Raw genomic sequence first — 21,344 nt, 5'->3', positions numbered from 1 at the left:
AGGAGTCCCTAACTAATATTGATCTAACAAATATTTACTAAATTAGGACTCAACGACTAATTTTAGAATAAAACCAACTCTAAGATAAAGTCCTTTAATAGAAGGAACCCTATATCCTAACCTAACCAACTAACAACATTTTGATAACTAACAACTAACAAACAAATAATTGAATTACTTTCTAACAAGGTTGTCAAGGCAGCAAGGCAACCAAAGCAGTTGGGGCTCCGCCTAGGTGATTAAGTGACAAAGCTGCGGTGCCTAGGTGGCAATAAGGTGACCAAAGCGGTTGGGTCAAATTTTTTCAATATGACTACTTTTATGCTAATAAATTTCTATATAAGCTAAAGAAATTTCAAGAATCACATTCATCTAAAAAAACAAGCACTCAAGAATCATAATTATAAAAGATTATTAAAAAAAGAACAGAAACATAAGTTCATCTCATCAAGCATCAAAACATATGACTATAAACTATATCAAATTATAAGTATGAAAATGAAAGTAGTACTTTTACATTTTTACTTACCTCTATGATAGTGTGATGCCAAATAAGTGCCTTATCCATTTAATGATTCATTGATTCCCAATTCCAAAATGACTAACTATTATGTTTGTATAGGGCTTTGTAGAATAAAATTTGATTTTCAAAAAAATAAAGAAAAAATATTATCCTGTACAAAATGTCAAAAAGGTGACTATTTTGGCATCTCAGCAGAAATAAGGCGCACAAAGTGACAAAGTGGTAGCAACTAGGTGAAAAAGTGGCTAAAAAACTACATGTTAACAAAGTGGTTCAAAACCAGGCAGTTGAAAAACTGCCTTGCTGCCTAGGCAGACGCTTTGACAACCATGCTTTCTTAACAAGGACTCCAATTAAAATAAAATAAAAAGAATTAAATTCCAAAATATTAGTTCAAATTGATCCAACTTAAGGCTCAAACCAGGGGTGGAAAATGACCAATTTGCCCCTGGAATGGTTCCCCCCCCCTAGTTTGGCTCCTACTTTCAGAATGGGCTTGGGCCCTCTTTGGCTCTTCTTGGGCCATCTGGGGCCAGGATACATCATTAGGATCGCAGCACTATAATAACAGCCGTTGAAATAAAAGTTCAAAAATCTAATGGACCCTAATTGACACATGCTGAAATAAAAGTTTAAGTGACTTAAAACTCTAAACTAAGGAATTTCACTTGCAAAAGAATTCCTTACGACACCAACTCAACCGCTAACTCAAGTTAAGATTTCATAACGAAACTGGACCTTGGGATTAGGAGTTAGGACTAGATTTCTGGAATTAATTTCAGCAGCTAAAGAGGGCTAAAGATGCCCAAAATACCCTCCATAGGATTTTGACCAGCCTAGAGAGCCTTCTTGGGTGCATTTTGTGGGGCCCACTTAGGGTTTTGGCCAAGGGGAAAATTCTGGTTCACATCACCTTGTCCCCATCTACTTCCAATGTTACATTAGCCAATGGGTCATTTGCGAAAGTTAAATGTGCTTATACAATACAGCTAAACCAAACCTTGTCCCCTGAGATCAGTTCTCTACGTTCCTAATTTTTCGTTTTGATCTTATGTCCATAAGCTTACCAAAACTTTTTAACTATTTAGTAACTTTCTATCCTAATTGTATTTTTAGGATCTTGCTACAAGAGAATGCTTTGTAGATGACGTGAGTTAGGAGAGTTGTATTTGCTTGAGGAATCCGACTCTTAAGTTGCGCTTCTCCTTATCAAATCCATTGCTGCTTTGGTCACCCATCCTTGGAATGTCTAAAGAAGTCATATCCCACTTTTCAGTCTTGATATAGTTTTGAATGTGAGCTGTCTCGGTTTGAAAAGCTCTAACTTGTAAGTAATCCTCACAGAGTCATTAAATAGGTCTGCTTTTCCTTTTACCATTCTAGGGTCACTGGGTTATATTTAATAAAGAGTCGTTCTTATCTATTTTCTATATTTTGTGCATATTTGTATTTGAAATCAAAACCCAATTTGATGTGAATGTGAAACTCTTGCATAATGATAATGCTAAAGAGTACTTCTCAACCCAATTTTCTAAGTTTATGACCCAAAAAGGTATGCTTCATTACTCTTCCTATTTGACACACCACACTAAAATGGTGTCACAGAAAGCGAAAATCGCCACTTGATGGAGGTTGCCCGGTCCTTGATGTTTGAGATGAAGGTTCCAAAATTTTTTGGGTTGATGTTGTTCTAACTGCATGTTTTCTTATAAACTGCATGCCTTCAACCATTTTACGAGGTGGTATCCCTTATCTTGTGTTGTTTACTCATGCCTTACTATTTCCTATTCAACCATGTATTTGGTTACACTTGTTTTATTCAGGATCATCATCTTGGATTTCCGGATTGGATCCTAAGGCTTTGAAATGTATATTTCTTGGATATTCTCGGACTCAAAAAGGTTAATGCTGTTATTCTCCAAACCTGCAAGAATTTTTTTTCACTGTTGATGTATCCTTCTTTGAATCCACCCCATTCATCCCCATTCTGTTTCATCCAATGAATTGGATGGCCGCCCTATCAGTTTGGTCCATTCTTCTCCATAGCTTTCACCTCGAGTTTTAACCAAGGCTCTAGATTTCCAGATAAAAATGTATATAAGGCATCCTCATGCAATCGTTGCTCCTCCATCACTCATTGACTCTATCATTGCCCCTTAGATGCAAATCCTTCTATGGATACTCCTCCTACCCCCCCCCCCCCAACTTTAGATCTTGATATAACTAGAGCTTACAGAAATGGTATCTGTAGTTGTACTTAGCATCCCATTGCTAACTATATTTTTATTTCTTATGTTTCCCCTACCTATAGATCCTTTTTATCTACTGTTCATGCTCATCCCCTACCTAAGTCTATGGCAAAAGCATTATCCAATCCTGGCAATGGGACAACTACGGATGAAGTCTGCTCTAAAGCAAAATGAAACCTAGGATCTTAATCCATTATCCGCAGTGAACTCTGCAATTGGTTTTCAATGGGTATTTACTGTTAGACTTAATCCTGATGTTTCTCATGCTCACCTACAAGCAAGAGTGGTTGCAAAATGAAAAGTATGCCCAGATTTATGGAGTTAACTATCTGGACGTTTTTTCTCCTGTGGGGAAGCTGGGAAGCTTACTTTTGTTAAGACTCTTAATATCTCTAGCAACTATCCATGAAACTTGTGGCAACTGAATGCTAAGAATGCTTTCTTGCATGATACCCTTCAGGAAGAGGTGTGTATCGAACAACCTTTGGAGTTTGTTGCTCAGAAGGAGATTAGTGGACTGTTATGCACATCAAAGAAATCCCTGTATGGCCTTGAATAGTCTCCACAAGCATGGGTTTAGAGGTTTACTGAGGTAGTACTTAACTTTGGGTTATCTGGGTGCAGCAGTGATCACTTAGGGTTCTATCAGGCATCAGCAATCACATACTGAGATATTTTCTTGATAGGGTATGTTGATGACATCATTAATAAGGTGATGGTTTGGTTAAGATAGATGTGCTGAAGATATATCTCCAACAAAAGTTTCAGACTAGAGATTTAGGGAAATCAAAATATTTTTTGGGTGTGGAAGCTTCTCAGTCTACAAAGGGGAGTGTTCCTTTCTTAACAAAGTATGTTCTGGATTTACTTATTGAAACTGGAATGCTTGGATTGAAGCCTCTAGATTCTCCTATGGGTCAGAATGTAGAGCTTGATCTTGAGGAAAGAGAACCATTTACAGATCCTCAAGGAGATATAGAAGATTGATGGGTAAACTGAATAACCTAACGGTAGAAGTGAAGACTTCTTCCTAGTGTCCTTGCATATTTCTTCTGACAAATGAAGACTTCATGTTCATCCTGCATAATTTCTATTCCAAGAAAAAAGCTCATCAAACCGAGATCTGTCATCTCAAAAACCTCCATCATCTCTTGCTTAAACTTATCCACAAGACTTGCATTGTTTCCTGTCATGAGCAAATCATCCATCCACATATTGTGAGATGATAAGAGTGTTGGTTCCATTATGCTTTATATACAACATTGATTCAGATAAGCTTTTAACAAATCCCAAGTTCAGTAAATGTTCATCAATTCTGATCTACCAAGCTCTTGGAGCTTGTTTAAACTTTCAAGCTACTAAGAGCCTTCTTGAGAAGATATATCTTATCTTCTTCTCCTTCCTTCACAAAACCCTCAGGTTGCTCAACATAGATTTCTTCTTGTAAGAAACCATTTGAGAAGCTGTTTTGACATCGAGATGATATACTTTCCAATTCTTTTAAGCAGCTTTAGCAAGTAACAACCTGATAGTGTCCAATCAAACAACCGGTGCAAACGTATCCGAGTAGTCCACACAAAAAAATCTGAGCATAACCTTTCACCGTGAGTCTTGCTTTGTTTTCGTTACTAGAACTATCAGCATTTAGCTTAGGTCTATTCACCCATTTAACTCCAGTCACCATCCTATCTAGAGGCCTTTCAACATGAATCCACATTTTTTTTTCTTTATCATTTATAGCTCCTCATTCATTGCAGCTATCCAGTTCTGGTTCTTCATTGCTTTCTTAAAGTCTGCAAGTTCGCATATAGATATGTTGCATCTCTAATATACATGAGAAATCAATCTCATGCCTCTTACTGGAACTTCATCTATCATGTCATCCTGCCAGTCTCCAGTGCTATGTTCTGCTGTGTTTGGAACATGAAAACTGAGCTTTGGCTCTTTTAAGGTTGGGTCCATCTTTTTTACATCATCCTAGTTTCACTCTTAATCTTCCACAAAGTGCGCATCCCTGCTTATAACAATGTTTCCAGTTAGTGATTGAAAACCTTTCTAAGCTTTTGTAACCAACCTGTAGCCAATGAAGATCCCTGGAAGTGGTCTTTATCTAATTTATCTCTCTTACCTGGGGAACATGAGTGAGGCACAAACATCCAAATATTTTAAGAAAACTCAAAGATGGTTTATAACCATACCATGCCTCAAAGGGTGTTTGATCCTTTACTGTTCTTGCGAAAAAGCCTGTTTTGCAAAAAGACAGCAGTATTTGCTGCTTCTGCGCAGAAGGGCCAGAACTGCTTTGGTAGGTCTTCTCATGTAGCATATATGATAGGACCCTCAATAATCTCCCCTTAATCTCTTACTGCTAACAGATATATGAGAAATTATTACCTGAAAGTTATGAACTCAGAACAGCATAACAGCAGAATAATTCAGATTGGCATATCAGCAGGATAATATTGAAGTAATAATCGATTTCATTAAGCAACTCTGATATGGATATAGCTGCTGAATACAGACTATGATTCTAATAACTGATAAAGACTACTGAAATTAAACAAACCACATCGAAACTCAGATAAACAAAAGCAACACTATGGCTAGGCCATTCCCCAGAGGTTTCCCTCTCCTCAAGCACTTGCTTGCCTCTTTCCTCCCCTCTCTTCTCCTCCTCCCTTCCTTTACATAGCCCCTTCCATTCTAACCAACTCTTACGCATAACAAACTCCTACGCATTCACACAATCAACTCTTGCCACCTGGGCTGTCTCTTCTACTCCTCTGTTCACAGCAGGGTGTTTGTTGCTGTCCAATAGGGAATTTCCACCTGTCCCATCCCCTGCCTCAAATGCGAGTGGTGCTATGTTCTCTCTTGTCCCTGCTGTAAGTGATATTGCTTTCCCCTGTTTGACCTTGCGTTTGTATACCTGAATAACAAGGGGCTTATCAATATACCGTTTCATCTCCCCAATGTAAATCTATTTCGTCTCTCACCCACTTTTGTTGCGGAGTGTACAAAGCGGTTAATTGATGTTGGATGCAGTGGGAGATCTCGCGAGATATCTCGCCTTTTGTGAGAGGCGAGACGAGATCTCTGGCGAGATCTGCGAGATTGTAGATCTCACTCGAGATCTCGCCCATCTCACGAGATCTCGCCAATATCTCGCTAACGGGACTAATTTCCACACTTTAGGGGCTTTTTAAAGCCCCTGTCTCGCTCGAGAGAGGCATATCTCGCCTCTCTCGAGCTTGTCTCTCTCCTTTATCTCGCTGGAAGCCCAAATTTGGCCGGAAAACTCAATTTTTGGCCGGAATTTGTTGGGGATTCAACATAGCAACATCATCAACTCATCTACAACAACAAATTCAAGCATATTTGTAGTGATTCAAGCCTATTTCAAGGGATCTTCAAGAAATGTAAGATTTTCCCCCAAATTTGATTTTTTTCAAATACAAGGTTCTATAATGATTGTATGAGTGTGATATAAATATATGTTGATGATCAAGCTTTGATCTACACTTTCATGGAAAAAAATTTAATTTTCTGTTATTAATTTTTTTTTTGAATTTTTGTATTTAAAAAATATATTATCTAAAAAATTAAAATTAAAGATTATAAATAAATACTTATGATATGAATGTGATTATTATTTATGTTAAACTACATTTAGAGGGATACAATCTCACGTATTAATATTTTGATTATCATGCTTGCTGTATTTATTTTTATTTTTTTATTTAAATAATTAAATAAAATAATTATAAAAAATAATATTTTATTGAAAATTTATATATATATATATATATATATATATATATATTTTTTTTATTTTTTTTATTTTTTAAATGATGCTTATATTATGTAGTTTATTTTAAAAATACAAACATATCTTATTGAGCATTGTATATATGTTATCTTAGAACAAAGTGTGTGTTTTGTTGTTTTATAAATTATTTTTACATAAAATAATTATAAAAAATAATATGTTATTAAAAATTTATCTTTTTTTTTTTTTTTTTTTAATGATGCTCATATTATGTAGTTTATTTTAAAAATACTAACATGTTTGTTTGAGCAGTGTATATATGTTATCTTAGAACAAAGTGTGTGTTTTGTTGTTTTATAAATTGTTTTTACATGTTTTTATGTATCAAAAAATTATTCTAATGATTATTTGGGAATATTCATGATTCATGTATGTATTTCAGACTTTCAGTGCTGTACATTTGAATCTTAAATGGCAACTAGTGGGAGTGACAGCACTGGTAGTGGGACTCAGGACATTGCTTGGCAACATGGGGATCCACTGACTGCTGACAAGAAGAAACCCGATGCAAGTATTGCCTCAAGATTTTGAATTCTGGTGGTTCAACCAGATTAAAGCAACATTTGGCTGGTGGTTATAAAGATGTTGCCAAGTGTCCCAGGGTTCCTTATGAAGTGCAAAAAGCAATTGCAGCAACTTTAAGGGGGGGGGGGAAACAAAAAAAGGAAGAGATGGCACAAAAGCAAAGGGAATTTGAGGATACAGTGCTATCTAGACCTACTCTTGATGTTGATGAGGAGTCAAGTGATGATGAAGAGAGGAGGAGGGTTATGGGTGTTGAGTCACGAGCCGAATGGAGACAGATGAAGGCTGCAAGGGAAGCTAGCAGACAGTCCTTACATGCTGAGAGTGTGAGGCAATATGAACAGACAAGGGGAGCAGGTGGTTCGGGGTTAGGGGCATTCATGCCACCTAGACATAGTTTTCAGGGAACTGAAATTGAGAGGACCGAAAGGAGGAGGAAGACTAGACATTATGATTCCACATTTGACCAAGACCCCTCCCTCTTCAACCAACAAGACATCACATTTGACCAAGACCCCTCCCTCTTCAACCAACAAGACATCTATCAAAGAAGCATTCCCTATATGTTTGCTGGAGGTAGAGAAGGCAGTAGGGAGGAGGAAGCTAGGTTATCAATCAACAAATTCATGCTCTATAACAACATTGCAGCCAATGTAGCCAAAACACCTTACTATCAGGGGATGATCAATGCAGTTGCTAGGGCAGGTGTAGGGGTTAAAGGCCCAACAGCTTAGGAAGTAATGAATAAATATTTACCCAAGGTAAAGTAGGAGGTGGATGAATACATTGGTTCATTAAAGGAAAAATGGAGTACATATGGTGTTACTATGATGGCTGATGGATGGACTAGTCCTACTAGACAGTCCATCATTAATTTCATGGTGAGCTGCAATGGAAAGACATCCTTCCTTAAGTCAGTGGATGCCTCAGATAAGATCAAAGATGTTGACTACCTTTACAAGCTTTTTAGGGAGGTGGTCCTCGAGGTAGGGCCAAAGAATGTTGTCCAAATTGTCACAGATAATGGTGCTAACTTCAAAAAAGCTGGTGAAATGTTGATGAGGAAGAAGAGCAGCAGGATCCATCTCTTTTGGACACCATGTGCTGCTCATTCGATTGATCTTATGTTGAAGGACTTGGGGAAAATAAAGCCAATCAATATTGTGGTTGAGAGGGCTAGAAGGGTAGGTAATTTTATTTATAACCATGGTTATGTGCTGAAGATGATGAGGAACCACTGTAAGGGTGATCTAGTCAGACCTGGATTGACTAGATTTGCCACCAACTATGTAGCTCTGAAAAGCTTCCAGAAGAAAGTGGTGGGTCTTCGGCATATGTTTGCAAGTGAGGAGTGGTTTGGTTGGCGTGGATCTAGCCATCCTGATGCAGTACTAGCCCAACAAACCATTGCTGATGATTCCTTTTGGAGGCAGCTGAATAGGACACTGGGCATTATAGAGCCTATTGTGTTTGTGTTAAGGATGGTGGATTCGGAGAAGAAGCCCACAATACCCCACATATATGCTGCCCTCCAGCAAATGAAAGAGTTGGTTAGAGCTGCTGCCCCTAGCACCTTCAAATCCTACGAGAGGATCATTGATAATAAATGGGAGATGCACTTGATGCATCCTTTGCACTTGGCTGGTGAGTCACTTTTAAGTCTTTAAGTTTTTGTTGTATACTTTAATTTACATTCTTTATTTGTTATAACTAATAACTTATAATTTACAAAGAAGTAAACAACCAAATCACTAAATCACTAACCAAATTTTTTATTTCCACAATGCAAGCTTACTACCTCAACCCAAAGTACCATTACAAGAATGATTTGGGGCTTGATGTAAAGTTGATGACTGCGGTGCAAGAGGTGGTGGAGAAGCTTGTGTCAAATCCCATCATGCAAGGGACAATTAATGGAGAGGTGAGAACTTATTCAATTGTTTCTTCAACTTCTTGCATTAGTGCATTAAACATATACATAATACAAGAATTGAAGAATTGGTGTACAGATCAGGGAGTTCAGGGATGCCTCTGGGAGTTTTGGAAAGCCTTCTGTAGTTGCAACTAGGAAAAAAACTGATCCTGGTAAATAGTTCACTACTCTATAAGTCATTAAGTCTATAAGTCTATAGACTATAACTCTATAAATGATAACTGATAAGTTATATAAATATAAAGATTTACTTGCCTAATGCATTCTTATTTTTGGTTATGCAGCTGACTGGTGGTTTCTATATGGAACTAGTGCGCCAAATCTCAGGGACATAGCAACTAAAGTACTCTCACAGACTTGCTCATCCTCTAGTTGTGAGAGGAACTGGAGCACCTTCTCGCTCATCCATAGTAAGGTACGGAACAGATTGGGGAGTAAGAGGCTCGAGGACTTAGTGTATGTGCATTACAACATGAGATTGAGAGTAAGGCACATACAAAATAATATAGATGACGACAGTCATGAACCAATTGAGTTGACTGATATATTCCACGAGCCCCCCGCAGAAGATGAGGAAGATGATGTCATATATTAATGGGTTAGGGATCGAGGTGGCCCAGTGCTGGATGGGCCAGAAGGGTAGCTTGATCCTACCATTGCTGCTGCTATGGGCCCAGATGCTGTGGCTGAGCACCTATCTTCTGATGAGGGTCAGGCTATTGTAGCGGCATATTGTAGCGGCATCAGAAGGATCAGTTGTACCATTTGTGGAGCCACCTGGTCGACTTGAAACAACTGAGGTGACAACTAGTAGTGGGGATTCAGATGATGCCGATGATACCAGACGGCCAAGGGGCCCAAGTCAGCCATCGAGTTCGAGTCATGGAGGCAGTCAGGATGATCGTGTTTCTGGTGGAAGTCAGCGTCAACAAAGGGAGTCACCTGACTCACCTCCACCAGGTCCGAATCATCCGACACATGTGAGCCACAATTCCCCTATCTCTCGGACTTATAGTAGGAGTAGGAAGAGCATATCAAAACAGGGGCAGGGGCAACCGAATGAAGATGCGAGCATGCATGATCTTGAATTGAACATGGGAAGCATGAGCCTAGATCAGAGTGATTCACAACAGCAGAGCCTATCATCGGGGTACCAATACGGGGATCACAGCGACCGGGTCGATTATAATGGGTATTCTTCTTATGGAGGTCATACTATTCCTCAAGACCCTTCACCTGGAGAGTACGCATATGGGAGTGAAGGTGGGTTGTTAAATGAGTGGTTTAGAAACCCGTACCCAAATACTCAACAACTATATGAACAACAACAATGGCTCTTTCACCCACCCACGATTGACTGTTATCGCAGAGTGCTATTCCTCCAGTATTCTGACATGCAAACATATACTATCATATAACTGATATGTGACATACTTCAGTGATCAATTGACTTGGGAGTCATATGTAGCTACCGTTCAGAATCAATTGATGCGGAATGTTGAGTGATACTTTTAGTCTTGTAAGTTGTAAGTTGTAATCTTCTTAATTCTTATGGTTGTAAAATTTTGAAGACATTTAACAATTTATTACTTTGAATCTTTGATAGTTTGAAGTTTGAACTTTGATCACTTGTTGACTTGAATACTTGATGTGTAATGTTATTGTATTTGTATATTTGTATTTGATACTTGATAGTTGATAAATGATAACTCATTAACTTGAAGTCTTGAATTACTTGATATCTTTACATTACATGTTGTCTCTGACTCTCTAAGACTCTAACCTTGCATTTCATAGAATTTCGGTTTTACACATAGGGTTGACTTAGGAGACATAGTTAGGGTTATTTTCTCACAAATCTAAGGCCACCAATGTGTTCAAAAGGCCTTAAATAGGCTAAATACCAAGTTTCAGCCCAACCAAAGCCTTAAAACCCACCGAGATGGGCCACCGAGACTACCGCCAAATTTTTTGGCATATCTTGACCGAGATCTCGGTTTTTTTAGTGGCGAGATCTCCCACCATACTTGGATGCCTGCCTTCTCACAGAATCGGTTGAATGATTCAGAAGTGTACTCCTTGCCATTGTCTGATCTAGTAGTTCAAATTCGACAGACAATCTCATTTTCAACTCTAGCATTAAAGTTCCGGAAGACTTGAGCCACCTCTGAGTTGTGCTTCAAATAGAAAATCCAACACAAAAAAGGTGAAATCATCAATTCGTGTGGCATTATTGGCACTACATTTCAGAGAAGGCATTCTTTGTGGACCTGTAATGTCCATATGAATCAATTGTAGCTTCTTTGATGCTCTCCATGTAACCTTGAGAAATGATTTTCTGCTTTGTTTTCCTAACTGACATGCTTTACAAGTTATAGCTTGCAATGTAATCATTGAGGTCTGGAAGGTCAGTTCGTTTGCAAAAGCCCCAAATGATGATAGTGCTCAAGCCTTTTGTGCCAAAGTTCTATGATGTTTTCTTTGATCAGAACAGTAGTTTGCTCCTCCTCTAATGGATTTAGCGCAAAGGTTTTCCTTTTCATCTTTACCTTTAAAATATCTTGACCAACTGATCTTTAATCAAGAAACTTTTGTCTTGGAACACAACTTCATAACCTTCTTCCATTATTGGTCCCAACATTTAACAAGATTTGATCAATTTCAAGAACCTACAACACATAGGAAATGAACTTTGTACTTGAATAGTCGAAATTGCAACTGTTCCCTTTCCTTCCATAGTTATGTACTCACCGTTTCCGATTCAATCCCTTGACGTGTTTGTGCTCCTTAGCTCCTTGTATAAATCCTTGTCATGTGTCATGTGGTTAGTGCACCACTGCCAGTAAGCCAACACTCAATTGATTTGATGCCAGAGAAACATGTAGCCATGAACATGATCTTCCTGCTCTTCACCAGCAATCTGTGCCTCTTCACCATGTTGTTGATTTTTGTTTCTGCGAATACTAGCTTCATGCCCCATCTAGTTGCATTTGGTGCAGTTGGAGTCTTCTCCAGCATTTAAAATTTGGATGAGACTTTCCACCACAATGTTGGCATGAAGGATGATATCCTTTCTGTTTCCAGCTTTGCTCTTGTTATTGGCAATGAAATCTTCATTTGAACCTTGATAACTTTTGCCCTTCTTTTTCCTGCTGTTTTTTGCATTTTCTTGGTGCTTGACAGGTAAGGCTCCTTCAATATCTCTTTCCTGCCTCATAGCTCTTCTTTGCCCCTATGCTTGTAAGCATTCAACAGTTTTGCCAAAGTGATCTTTGACATATCCATAGTGTTTTCGAAGGATGTAATTGTGGTCTCAACATTTTCAGGTATCATTATGAGGTTTTTTTTTTTTTTTCAACAATCCTTGATTCTGGTAGAGAAGAGCCGAGTAGTCTAACTCGTTTGAAATGGTGAGGACCTGCTAGAATACCGTTTAATGGATTCAGTCTTGTTTGTCTTCTGCAACTCAAAGTCATGTACCAGATTCAGCACATGTATTTCTCAGATACTTTCATTTCCTTTGGATTCGACCTGGAGATAATGCCATATCTCCTTAGCTGATTTCTGAGACATGATACAAGTGAGGATGGTGGATGAGACTGCAGCAAACAAGCAGGACTTTTCCTTCTATTTCTTCGTCTTCTTCTCCTAATGTGCCTTAATCTGTGCCATGGTGGGATTATGCAGGGATTTCATAGTCTTCTTCCACTGCTTCCGAAAGATCTAAAGCATCCAATGCATACTGCCCTAATCTGGTTTTGTCTCCCTCCAGTGGCAGAGCAATTGATGAGAGACTTGCTTCGGCTTCCATGATGTCTTGCACCCAGATTGCTGAAGAAAGGGGCATGGATACCAGTTGTGTTTGTTTTGAGAAGAGAATAAAGAAAGAATTGCAGCAGCCGAAGTCAAAATTCAGAGAGACATATTTGAGCAAAAGACTGAATTGACTAATTTACTTTAGAGAAGTTACAACTTGTAACCTGATTAATAACAACCCACTAAAAGTCATGGACAAACATTTATGTCGTGTTAAGAAACATGAAAAACAGGGGAGAGGGGTCAATAACCAACGAAAACAGGAACAGAAATTTTAAACACTCAAACCTACTAAACCACTATTTATGACTCCACATTAGATCCTAAACACTTCTATTAGCAGAAACTAATTTATTCAATTATAGTTACATAAAATAAATTCCTAAGCATCATGTCAAAGAAAATAAACTAAGAACCAAAAGAAGTACTGGAGAGAGAAAAACCTACTTGCAGGAGAGAAGTGTAAGAGCGTCCCAAGAGGAGAGGAGAGTGTTTATATAGAGAGAGGGTTGGGAAGAGAAATTTTGGGAAAGAGAATATCTGAATACTGGAATAGTAGAATATAGAAAATAAAATAAGATGAAAATTTGGCATTAGATAAAATAAAATAAAATGAAAATTTGGAATTAGAGAAAGTAAACTAAAATGAAAAATTGTAATTAGTATGTGAAGAGAAGAAAGGATGGGGGGGGCGGGGGAGAGAATGAGCAAAGAGAAAGAGAGGGGAAAAATGAGAGGAAAGTAAAATAGAAAAAAAATAAAAAATAAATAACCTTCGGAATGGAACACATGGGAGGAAAAGAGAAACAGGGAAGAATGAACGAGAGAGAGAGAGAGAGAGAGAGAGCAAGGAAAGAAATAAAAAACATAGATTGGTAATTTGGAAGAAAAGTGGGGGAAAAGTGAAAGTGGAATGATTGCGTAATATCCTTCAGCCGATTCTTTTGCTCAACTAAAATTCCCTCTTTGCCTATGTTCATAGTTGACTTTTTTGATGTTGAATATGGAACACTATAAAATGGTCCAGGCTTGCATTTCAGCCACTGTTGAATTATTATTTTCTTTTAGCCCAACAAGAATAATTGCATGTATAGGTGCCAAATCCATTGTCTACTTTTAACTTGTCACATCCATCTTGCTTAGAATTCATCCTTCTTCACAACCCAAAAGGAAACCGGACCAGTTTATTGTAAATTTGCAGATATGGCACTCGATAGTCAAAAATAATTTCTAAGCTCCAATTAATCCTAAACCCTACAATAACAAAAGTATCCTAGGAGCTCTATTTGAAGTATGTAAAATGCATGTTTTATGCCCTAAGATTTCACACTCAAATGCGCTTATCACAGTATGTTTTTAGGTCAAATGGCATGACCTCTCATACATTCAAAGTACCCTGGACATCTGAATGTTGTCTAGGGATGTCTTCTTGGACTATAAAGATTTGGTTTATACTCAAGAGTTTCCATCCATGATGGATAGGATTTCATCTTTAGATGCCAAGTCAACTAACACGTCATTTATTAGCATAGGATTTCCGTCCTTAGGTGTGATCATGTTGAAATCCTTTTAGTCTATGAAAATTTTAAGCTCGCCATTCTTCTTAATTATAGAGAGTATGTAAACTATCCATTTGACATAACAGATAGTACTTTGAAACCAGGCCCAAGTATTGTTCTATTTCTTCCTTCAGTTTCATGACAATCTTTGGGGTCATGTGTCATGGGAACTGTTAAGAGTCTATTCATGTAAGAGGGGTACATTAATCTCATGTTTTTTGACATAACAGATAGTACTTTGAAACCAGGCCCAAGTATTGTTCTATTTCATCCTTCAGTTTCATGACAATCTTTGGGGTCATGTGTCATGGGAACTGTTAAGAGTCTATTCATGTAAGAGGGGTACATTAATCTCATGTTTTATCTTTCCCAGCTTAAGCAGTAATTTGAGTTTCATAGTGCTTCACCTTTAACACCCCTAGGGAGGTAGATGTAATTTATGCAATATTACAACTTACAAGTACATGTAGCATTCATACGTGTACATTGCTTGTGAAGAATGATGACATATATAACAACACAAAGGTAAGAACCTACATGGATTTTCTTCCCCCCCCCCCCCCCCCCCTCGTGTTTTGAAGAATAGGGTGTTTGAATATGGTTGAGTGCCAATTTTTCTTTTCAGGTATGCTTCTGAAAGCATTAGTTTGGCTTGCAAGTTTGCTTACAGAAATGCAACAGCAGGAAGCACACTGAAAGGTATTCTGGGCCACTATATATACTGTCTGCTGAAAATATATTCTCTGATGTTGGACTTCCTGCTTTCTCTTTGTTTTGTTATTAAGTTTCATAGACAAATATTTTGCTCAGGTAACAGTTCAAAATTAACCAAGAAATACTCGGCCATGTCGTATTGCCATGTAGAGATTGACACATGTTGCTGTCTTGAACTGTTGGCTTGAAATGTGTTTGAGGGGGGTTGAGTATTGGGAGACAACAAAGGCAATGTACTGGATTTCAACTCTAATAATTTGTTTGTAGAATATGAAGAGAAATCATGCATTTAATAAAGTCATTTTCATTGATGTCAGGATAGGTAGTTAAGGTAGAACCATATCCTGGCTGTGACCATTATTTGTGCCTACCTGTCCCATGATCAGGTGAAGCATCAGAAAGGAGCAGATCAGGCTACAGGAAATGGAAGATTCCAAACTGAAAAATAGGAAAGAGTGACAATAACACAGATATAGGCTATGCACATGCAAATTCCTTATTAATGTAATCAAGGTTTATCTCAGAAGGGAAGTTGTTATGCCCATGTCCTTGTTATGTAAATAAAAGCACGGCCTGAACAGCCCATACACCTAACAATAGCAACTAGAAATCCAGTCAAGCGATGGAATGAGAAGCCAGATTTGTAGCATTGTAACATGTTGGGCCACTCGAGTGCGTTTGTGAGGAAACTCCTTCCCATTTGTGTTTTGAGCAAAAACAAAACAGACCAGGTTTGCTGCAACCAAATATTTATTGGGTCCTTCCCAATACCCTAGGGTTCAAGGTTTGACATTGAGCCAGCAGACTGATGTAAGTAGCAGAATGATCTAAACAAGTTTACCATAGTAATATCTAGACATAGTTTTGTATTTCATGTCGATCATTTAACGACTAGCCAGCATAGTTTTGTATTTTATGTCAATCAGTTAACGACTAGCCAGTCTTCCTGCCCTCCAAATTTGCTTCCTTCTTTTTTTTTTTTTTTTTTTTGGGGGGGGAAACAGAAAATTATATTAGGCTCTCTAAGCAAACTCTCTTAGAGGCTGAAGAAGATGGTTCTACAAGTAAGGGGGTGGGGACAACCACCATGTTCTAGACAAAGACAACTGCTTATCAAATCGAGCTAGGTAATCAGCAAAAATGTTTACATCTCTAGTTACATATCTGAAATCTAAAACGTCAAGCTGAGACTAAAGTCTTAAGACTTCTTCAATAAGACCACTACTGATTCAATTGAATGAATTGAATGTGGTCAACTTCCTGTTGAGAGCAAGAATAACGGCCTGGCACTCTGAGAAGACATTACCTCTGCTTAGCTGTATGGATACTGCAAGAAGAATCCCATCTTAATAGCCTCTAATGCAAGAGCTGCTGCTGAGGACCCTATACAATGTGTCATTTTGTATGCAACAAAATACCCTTCAGGATCCCATAATAGAAACCCAAGGCCCCCAGCCTGAGAAGATGGATCCCACGAAGCATCTGTGAACATTTTAAAATGAGAAGAATCAATGGGAGAGAGGTGTTGCCGAGGCATGGTAACTCCTTCAGAATGTTGTTGAGCAGCAGGCCCAAAATGTAACTGTATATCATTCAACAGTTTACTAAGAGCTTGCATTGGAGCATTTTTCCATTTGGCCTCATTGGCTTCTGAAAGTGCAAGGTGATGCATCCTTTGTAACAACTCCTCTTCCGGATTTGAGAGAAAAGATGGTAGTCATTGATGAGTAAGTTTTAGCGAAATTAACTCCCTATGGATCGGATGGCCTCCCCTGAACCCTCCGACTCCCCCCCTTGATCCCTCCGAGGAACCACTGTCCCCCTCCTTCAACCTTGACCCATCCCCTTCCTTCTCTCCTGCTAAGCCCTGGACTTCCCTATTCACCTCCTCAACCTCTAGCTCCACCATAAATGACTGCAACCTCTCTTTCATCCCCACTACCCTCATCAGCTACCCCTATTGCTCACTACCCTGCCTCTGCTACCAAGGAGTGCATCCTTCTTTGGTAACCTGCCATTGTTGGACAGTTTCTTGGCCCTCCTCCCCCTGCTGGCATCGTAAAACTTCTCTATCCAAGAAATGGAAAGCATTTGAATCTTTAGACTTCTTCATTCTCGACGCTGGCTTCTTTCTCTTCAATTTCCATTCCTCTAAATGCAAAGCCCGTGCTCTTGAGGGCTCTCCTTGGTTCGTCGGAAAATCCCCTATTTTCCTCCAGCCATGGTACCCTTCAATGCCCGTCCACAAGGTAGACTTCAGCACAATTCCCCTGTGGATAAATCTCCCTGGTCTCCCTCTCGAATTCTAGAACATTAAGTGCCTTAGTCGCATCGGATCTGCCATCGAAAGACATCTCCACTCTGACCATAAAACTTTGAACTTCAAAAGACTATCCTATGCGCGCATCTATGTTGAAGTGTCTGCTGCTCACCCTCTCCCATCCTCCATCTCCATAGTTGATGATAATGGTTTCAACTATAGTCAAGTCATTGTCTATGACTGGGTTCCTTCCAGATGCATCTCTTGTTGGAGATTTGGCCACAAGACTAACTCCTGCTCTATTGCTACCCTGAATGCTCCATCGACATCATCCATTAAAGAATTTATGCCAATTCCTGATAGCCTCATCATCAACAACTTAGAAAAATGCTCAATTAAAAACTCTCACACCACTGTTGCCACTAACCCTAAAGAGGTTGTTGCACCAAAGCTACTCAAATCCAAGTTGGCACTGCTTATGCTGTCCTTTTGGAGGTTGTCGCCACTGTCGTTGTCCAAGGCCAAGAAATCACCGTTGCTGCTCAAGACCTAGATGAAGCCATTATCGCCGCTGCTGTTCAAGACCCTCTTCCCCTTACTGGTTATAGCGAATTTATCTCTGCTCCAATTAGAGAAATCTCTCATGTTAAGCTCTTTGAAATTCCAGCCCCTTCATCCTTGTCTTTAACTCCCCAAGTTACCGCCGTCATCGTTCAATCTGCTCCTTCATCAACTATAGCGCCGTCTGACTCTCGCTCGCCGCCAGTAGCCAGCACTTACCGGAGATGCAGAACTAGGCTAAAGCCTGCTCAAACAGCGACAACTCCATGCACAGCTCCCTTGGCTGAAAAGTCCTTTGTGGATCTCTGCCATTTCATTGCTGTCGAAGCCTCTGCTTTCCCTGTAGAAAGACTGGAGTCCTGCTTCTTCTGCAGATACCGATGGCCCTCCTTCCATAATCGGATCCCTTCAGGAGTCATTGCTTCTCTCCCCTGCTCCTCGAGTTGCGCCTTTCCTCTTCCATGAAACCCTAACCGCTAAAACCTCTGTCACTCCATCTTCGCCTCTCCACCCTCCCATTTCGTTAAATGATTCAACGAAGGCTTTTACCTCTGAGACCTCTAATACCACTTCTCTTTCCTCCCATGAACAACTTAACTTGCCCATTTTACCCTCCCCTAAGTGCTCCATATTGGGCCCTATGGCCCATGGGCCTAATCCTTTTAAACCATGCTCCGCTCATAACTTGCCCACCTCCCCTATTCGGAACCCCTTGGCCCGCTCCTCTAACTTTATTCACATTGCCAATTCTCAGGCTTGTGACTCAAACCCTACCGAGCTAGATTCGGATCCTCCTTTCTTCCCCCTACGCATGTCCTTGATCGTGCTGAGTGTAGAAGGAGTAATCATCCCTCGAAAGGGCACAAGCCATTCGGAGATGACTTCTTGGTTGATCTCAAGTCCTCCAAGAAAAGGAAGAACAAAAAAAAATCCGCAAAACAGTCTCATTGGCCCCTGTTCGGCCCATCTTTCTTTGGGTCCTGTCCATGTTGCATTATCTATGCTCTTTAAGCTTTGCTTTATTTATGCTGTGTTTTAAGTGTCTTTGTCTTTAATACAAATATTATTCATCCAAAAAAAAAACAAGAGCTTGCATAGAGTTAATGAGAGAAGGAATCTAAAAAGGCATTATTCTGGTCTTTCCATAATATCCAGCATGGTCAACTCCGTATGGAGTCTATCAGCTCAATATCATCTGAGCTTTGACACTAAGAGTGGAGAAAATCTATCCACTAAAACATTGAATATCCTGCAAAAAGGTTAACATCCACTTAACCAATTAAGTAGTAGTCATCTTCTATGTGTATGCTTGCAAAGCAATCAGGTTTCTCTTTGTCTGACAAGGTGGTGAAATAGGGTGGTCAGTTACTAAGCTGAGAACAAAGATTTGTAAAATAGAAAGACCACTTCTCATATATGTGCTTACAAATCCACAAATACCTTAGATATTACTCAGATTATTTCTTTTTGATAGATCACAATATTAACTTGATCAATGCAATGTCAATAACCATTCCCGATACTAAACCAATGCAAACCACTGCAACATCAGTGATCATTCACCACTTCAAGGGGGAGTAATCCTTGATGTCCACAGTAGGAGCTTTTATCATATACTATTTTTTTTTTCCATTTGGAGAGGTGATTGGCTGTTTGGATATTAAATGGATAGTACATCTTCTGGATGAGGCAAAATTGATGGCTCATCTTGATCAGTCGGCTCACCATGTGTGGGTGTCTCTTCTTGCTTGAATTTCTATTTACTAAAACACTTACATCTGTCATAGAGTATTACGTTAGAAACATTGATAAAACCAAGTATGGAGTTGAATAGATCAAATAGGTGATTATGTTAACTTATCACAATGGCAGTTGTGGAAGAGAAGGGCCTGTAAGCTCAATACAAATTGTTGGTTAGCTGTGTAGGGTCGAGCACTCGGGCCATAACCTGGTTTCATCTAAAAGCACTGCAAAATTTTATTTGAGAACAAAACAAAGTGCGGCATGGAAATTATGTCAGATGCATAGGAACCCATTGCCTGCTTTTAATTTTCCCTTATTTTTCCTATGGAATGTTCATTAAATGTATTCCTGGAAAAGTAGTTGTTACATTTTGTTCCAGCTAGATTGATGGAATGGAAATTCTCTTGGGAGAATTGATATGGACTAATAACTCCTTGAGGTATGAAAAGTTGGTTTCTATGATAGATCTCCCCAAATAATTTGCCAGGGATCTCATATCAATAGTTTCAAGCAGTATGTGCTGCATTGTTCTGAGATGCTTTCAGACTGCAGGGTGTGGGAGAAAATCCTTCCTAAAGTGGAATGTTCACATTCTGTTAGTGATCTCTCATTCTTGTGGTTCTTGCTCTGTTGTGGTGCAGATGATTATTTTCTCTCTCGTTTGCCTATTGTGGAGAAGAGGCTTGCCCAAGGAGGGGTGCGTTTGGCTGCCACCCTGAACCGTATCTTCACTTCCAAGCTCTCTTTCGCGGAAGTCTGACCCATGCGGGGAAGATTCAGAGGGTGACTGAACATTTTTCTCCCTTTCTAGTTATACATTAAAATAAAAAAAATTCACTGGATTTTTTACTTCCTGTACAAAAATTCTTGTATATTGTGTATCCAACAAAATAAAATGTTATATATGAATAAAATCCCCAAGAACTAAGAGGGAAAAGCAAAAGAAAATTATCTTTTCCTAGGAAAGGACTGATAGAGGAATAAAAGAACAACAATTGGGTTTTCCCTTTAACCATTAAAGGGTTGCTTGGGCCATTACCGAGAAAAAATCATTGAAGCATAACTAGATAAGAGATCATAGGGGTTCAATGCTTCTTGTAGTGTATGTAATAGTCCCCCCCCCCCCCTCCTTAATATGAAGCTCTTAATTACCCAAAAAAAAAGTCTTTTCCCAAAGAATTGTTTTTTCTTTCATTTTTCGTCTCTCTTCTGCTCCCCTTGGGAAAATTGGGAAAATTAGGGTGAGAAGAACAAGGCTACGTTGTCATCATCTTATCTGTAATATGGGGCTTTTTGTTTATGATGGAGTAAGATGAGAAACAAAGAGTAAAAACGAGGAAGAGATTTGGGTTGGTTTTCTGTATCTATGAGTGCTAGGGTTTTAAAGGTTAATGGTGGCTTTTGTTGATCGGATAATGCGTGGCTTGACTAAGATGAGATGGTGTAGGCATCGTGAGTCCTTTATTCCCTTTCTCCTGTTTGAGCTATTCTTTTTCTTCTGGTTCTTCTATTTTGCTTCTCCTCCGTAGAGTCCTTGTGTGACCACAACCACAACCTCAACTCTAATGGTGGGACAGACAAATTCAAGGAAGATACCAATGACTCGGTTAGAGTTTAAGGGTTTGATAATTT

The 21,344-nt window shown here is 39.1% G+C and overlaps 2 protein-coding genes across 9 annotated transcripts in view; both read left to right on the top strand.

Moving 5' to 3' along the window:
* LOC149028944 (endonuclease 4-like) overlaps nt 1–20,826 on the top strand; it is a 60,687-nt gene extending 39,861 nt beyond the window's left edge. For all 7 annotated transcript variants that reach the window (XM_089139574.1, XM_089139580.1, XM_089139563.1 and 4 more), the window contains 2 exons: nt 15,060–15,133; nt 20,354–20,826. In XM_089139574.1, coding sequence (XP_088995700.1) covers nt 15,060–15,133; nt 20,354–20,472 — 193 coding nt within the window. In that variant the 3' untranslated portion in view covers nt 20,473–20,826. The remainder of the gene's footprint in view (nt 1–15,059; nt 15,134–20,353) is intronic.
* On the top strand, nt 7,253–9,697 carry LOC149028945 (uncharacterized). 2 transcript variants are annotated; one of them, XM_089139544.1, is made up of 3 exons: nt 7,253–8,770; nt 8,917–9,047; nt 9,136–9,697. In XM_089139544.1, exons 1-3 carry the CDS (start codon nt 7,954–7,956, stop codon nt 9,217–9,219), a joined length of 1,032 nt encoding a protein of 343 aa, XP_088995670.1. In that variant the 5' UTR covers nt 7,253–7,953; the 3' UTR covers nt 9,220–9,697. The 2 variants fall into 2 exon arrangements, with proteins under 2 accessions (XP_088995670.1, XP_088995663.1); XM_089139537.1 differs by having other exon boundaries at nt 8,917–9,697.
* Nucleotides 20,827–21,344: the final 518 nt, after the last annotated feature.

The sequence above is a fragment of the Hakea prostrata genome, chromosome 1 (assembly GCF_041222555.1).
Source record: "Hakea prostrata isolate BN-2017 chromosome 1, UWA_Hpros_2, whole genome shotgun sequence".
Classification (NCBI taxonomy): Eukaryota; Viridiplantae; Streptophyta; class Magnoliopsida; order Proteales; family Proteaceae; genus Hakea; species Hakea prostrata.
This window is presented reverse-complemented; position numbering and strand designations above follow the sequence as displayed.

Excerpts from the sequence above, each read along its gene's own strand:
- LOC149028945 (XM_089139537.1), top strand. The coding sequence starts at position 7,954 with ATGATGGCTGATGGATGGACTAGTCCTACTAGACAGTCCATCATTAAT. Across the intron at positions 8,771-8,916 it reads GCATCCTTTGCACTTGGCTG|CTTACTACCTCAACCCAAAG; the intron begins GTGAGTCACTTT and ends CCACAATGCAAG.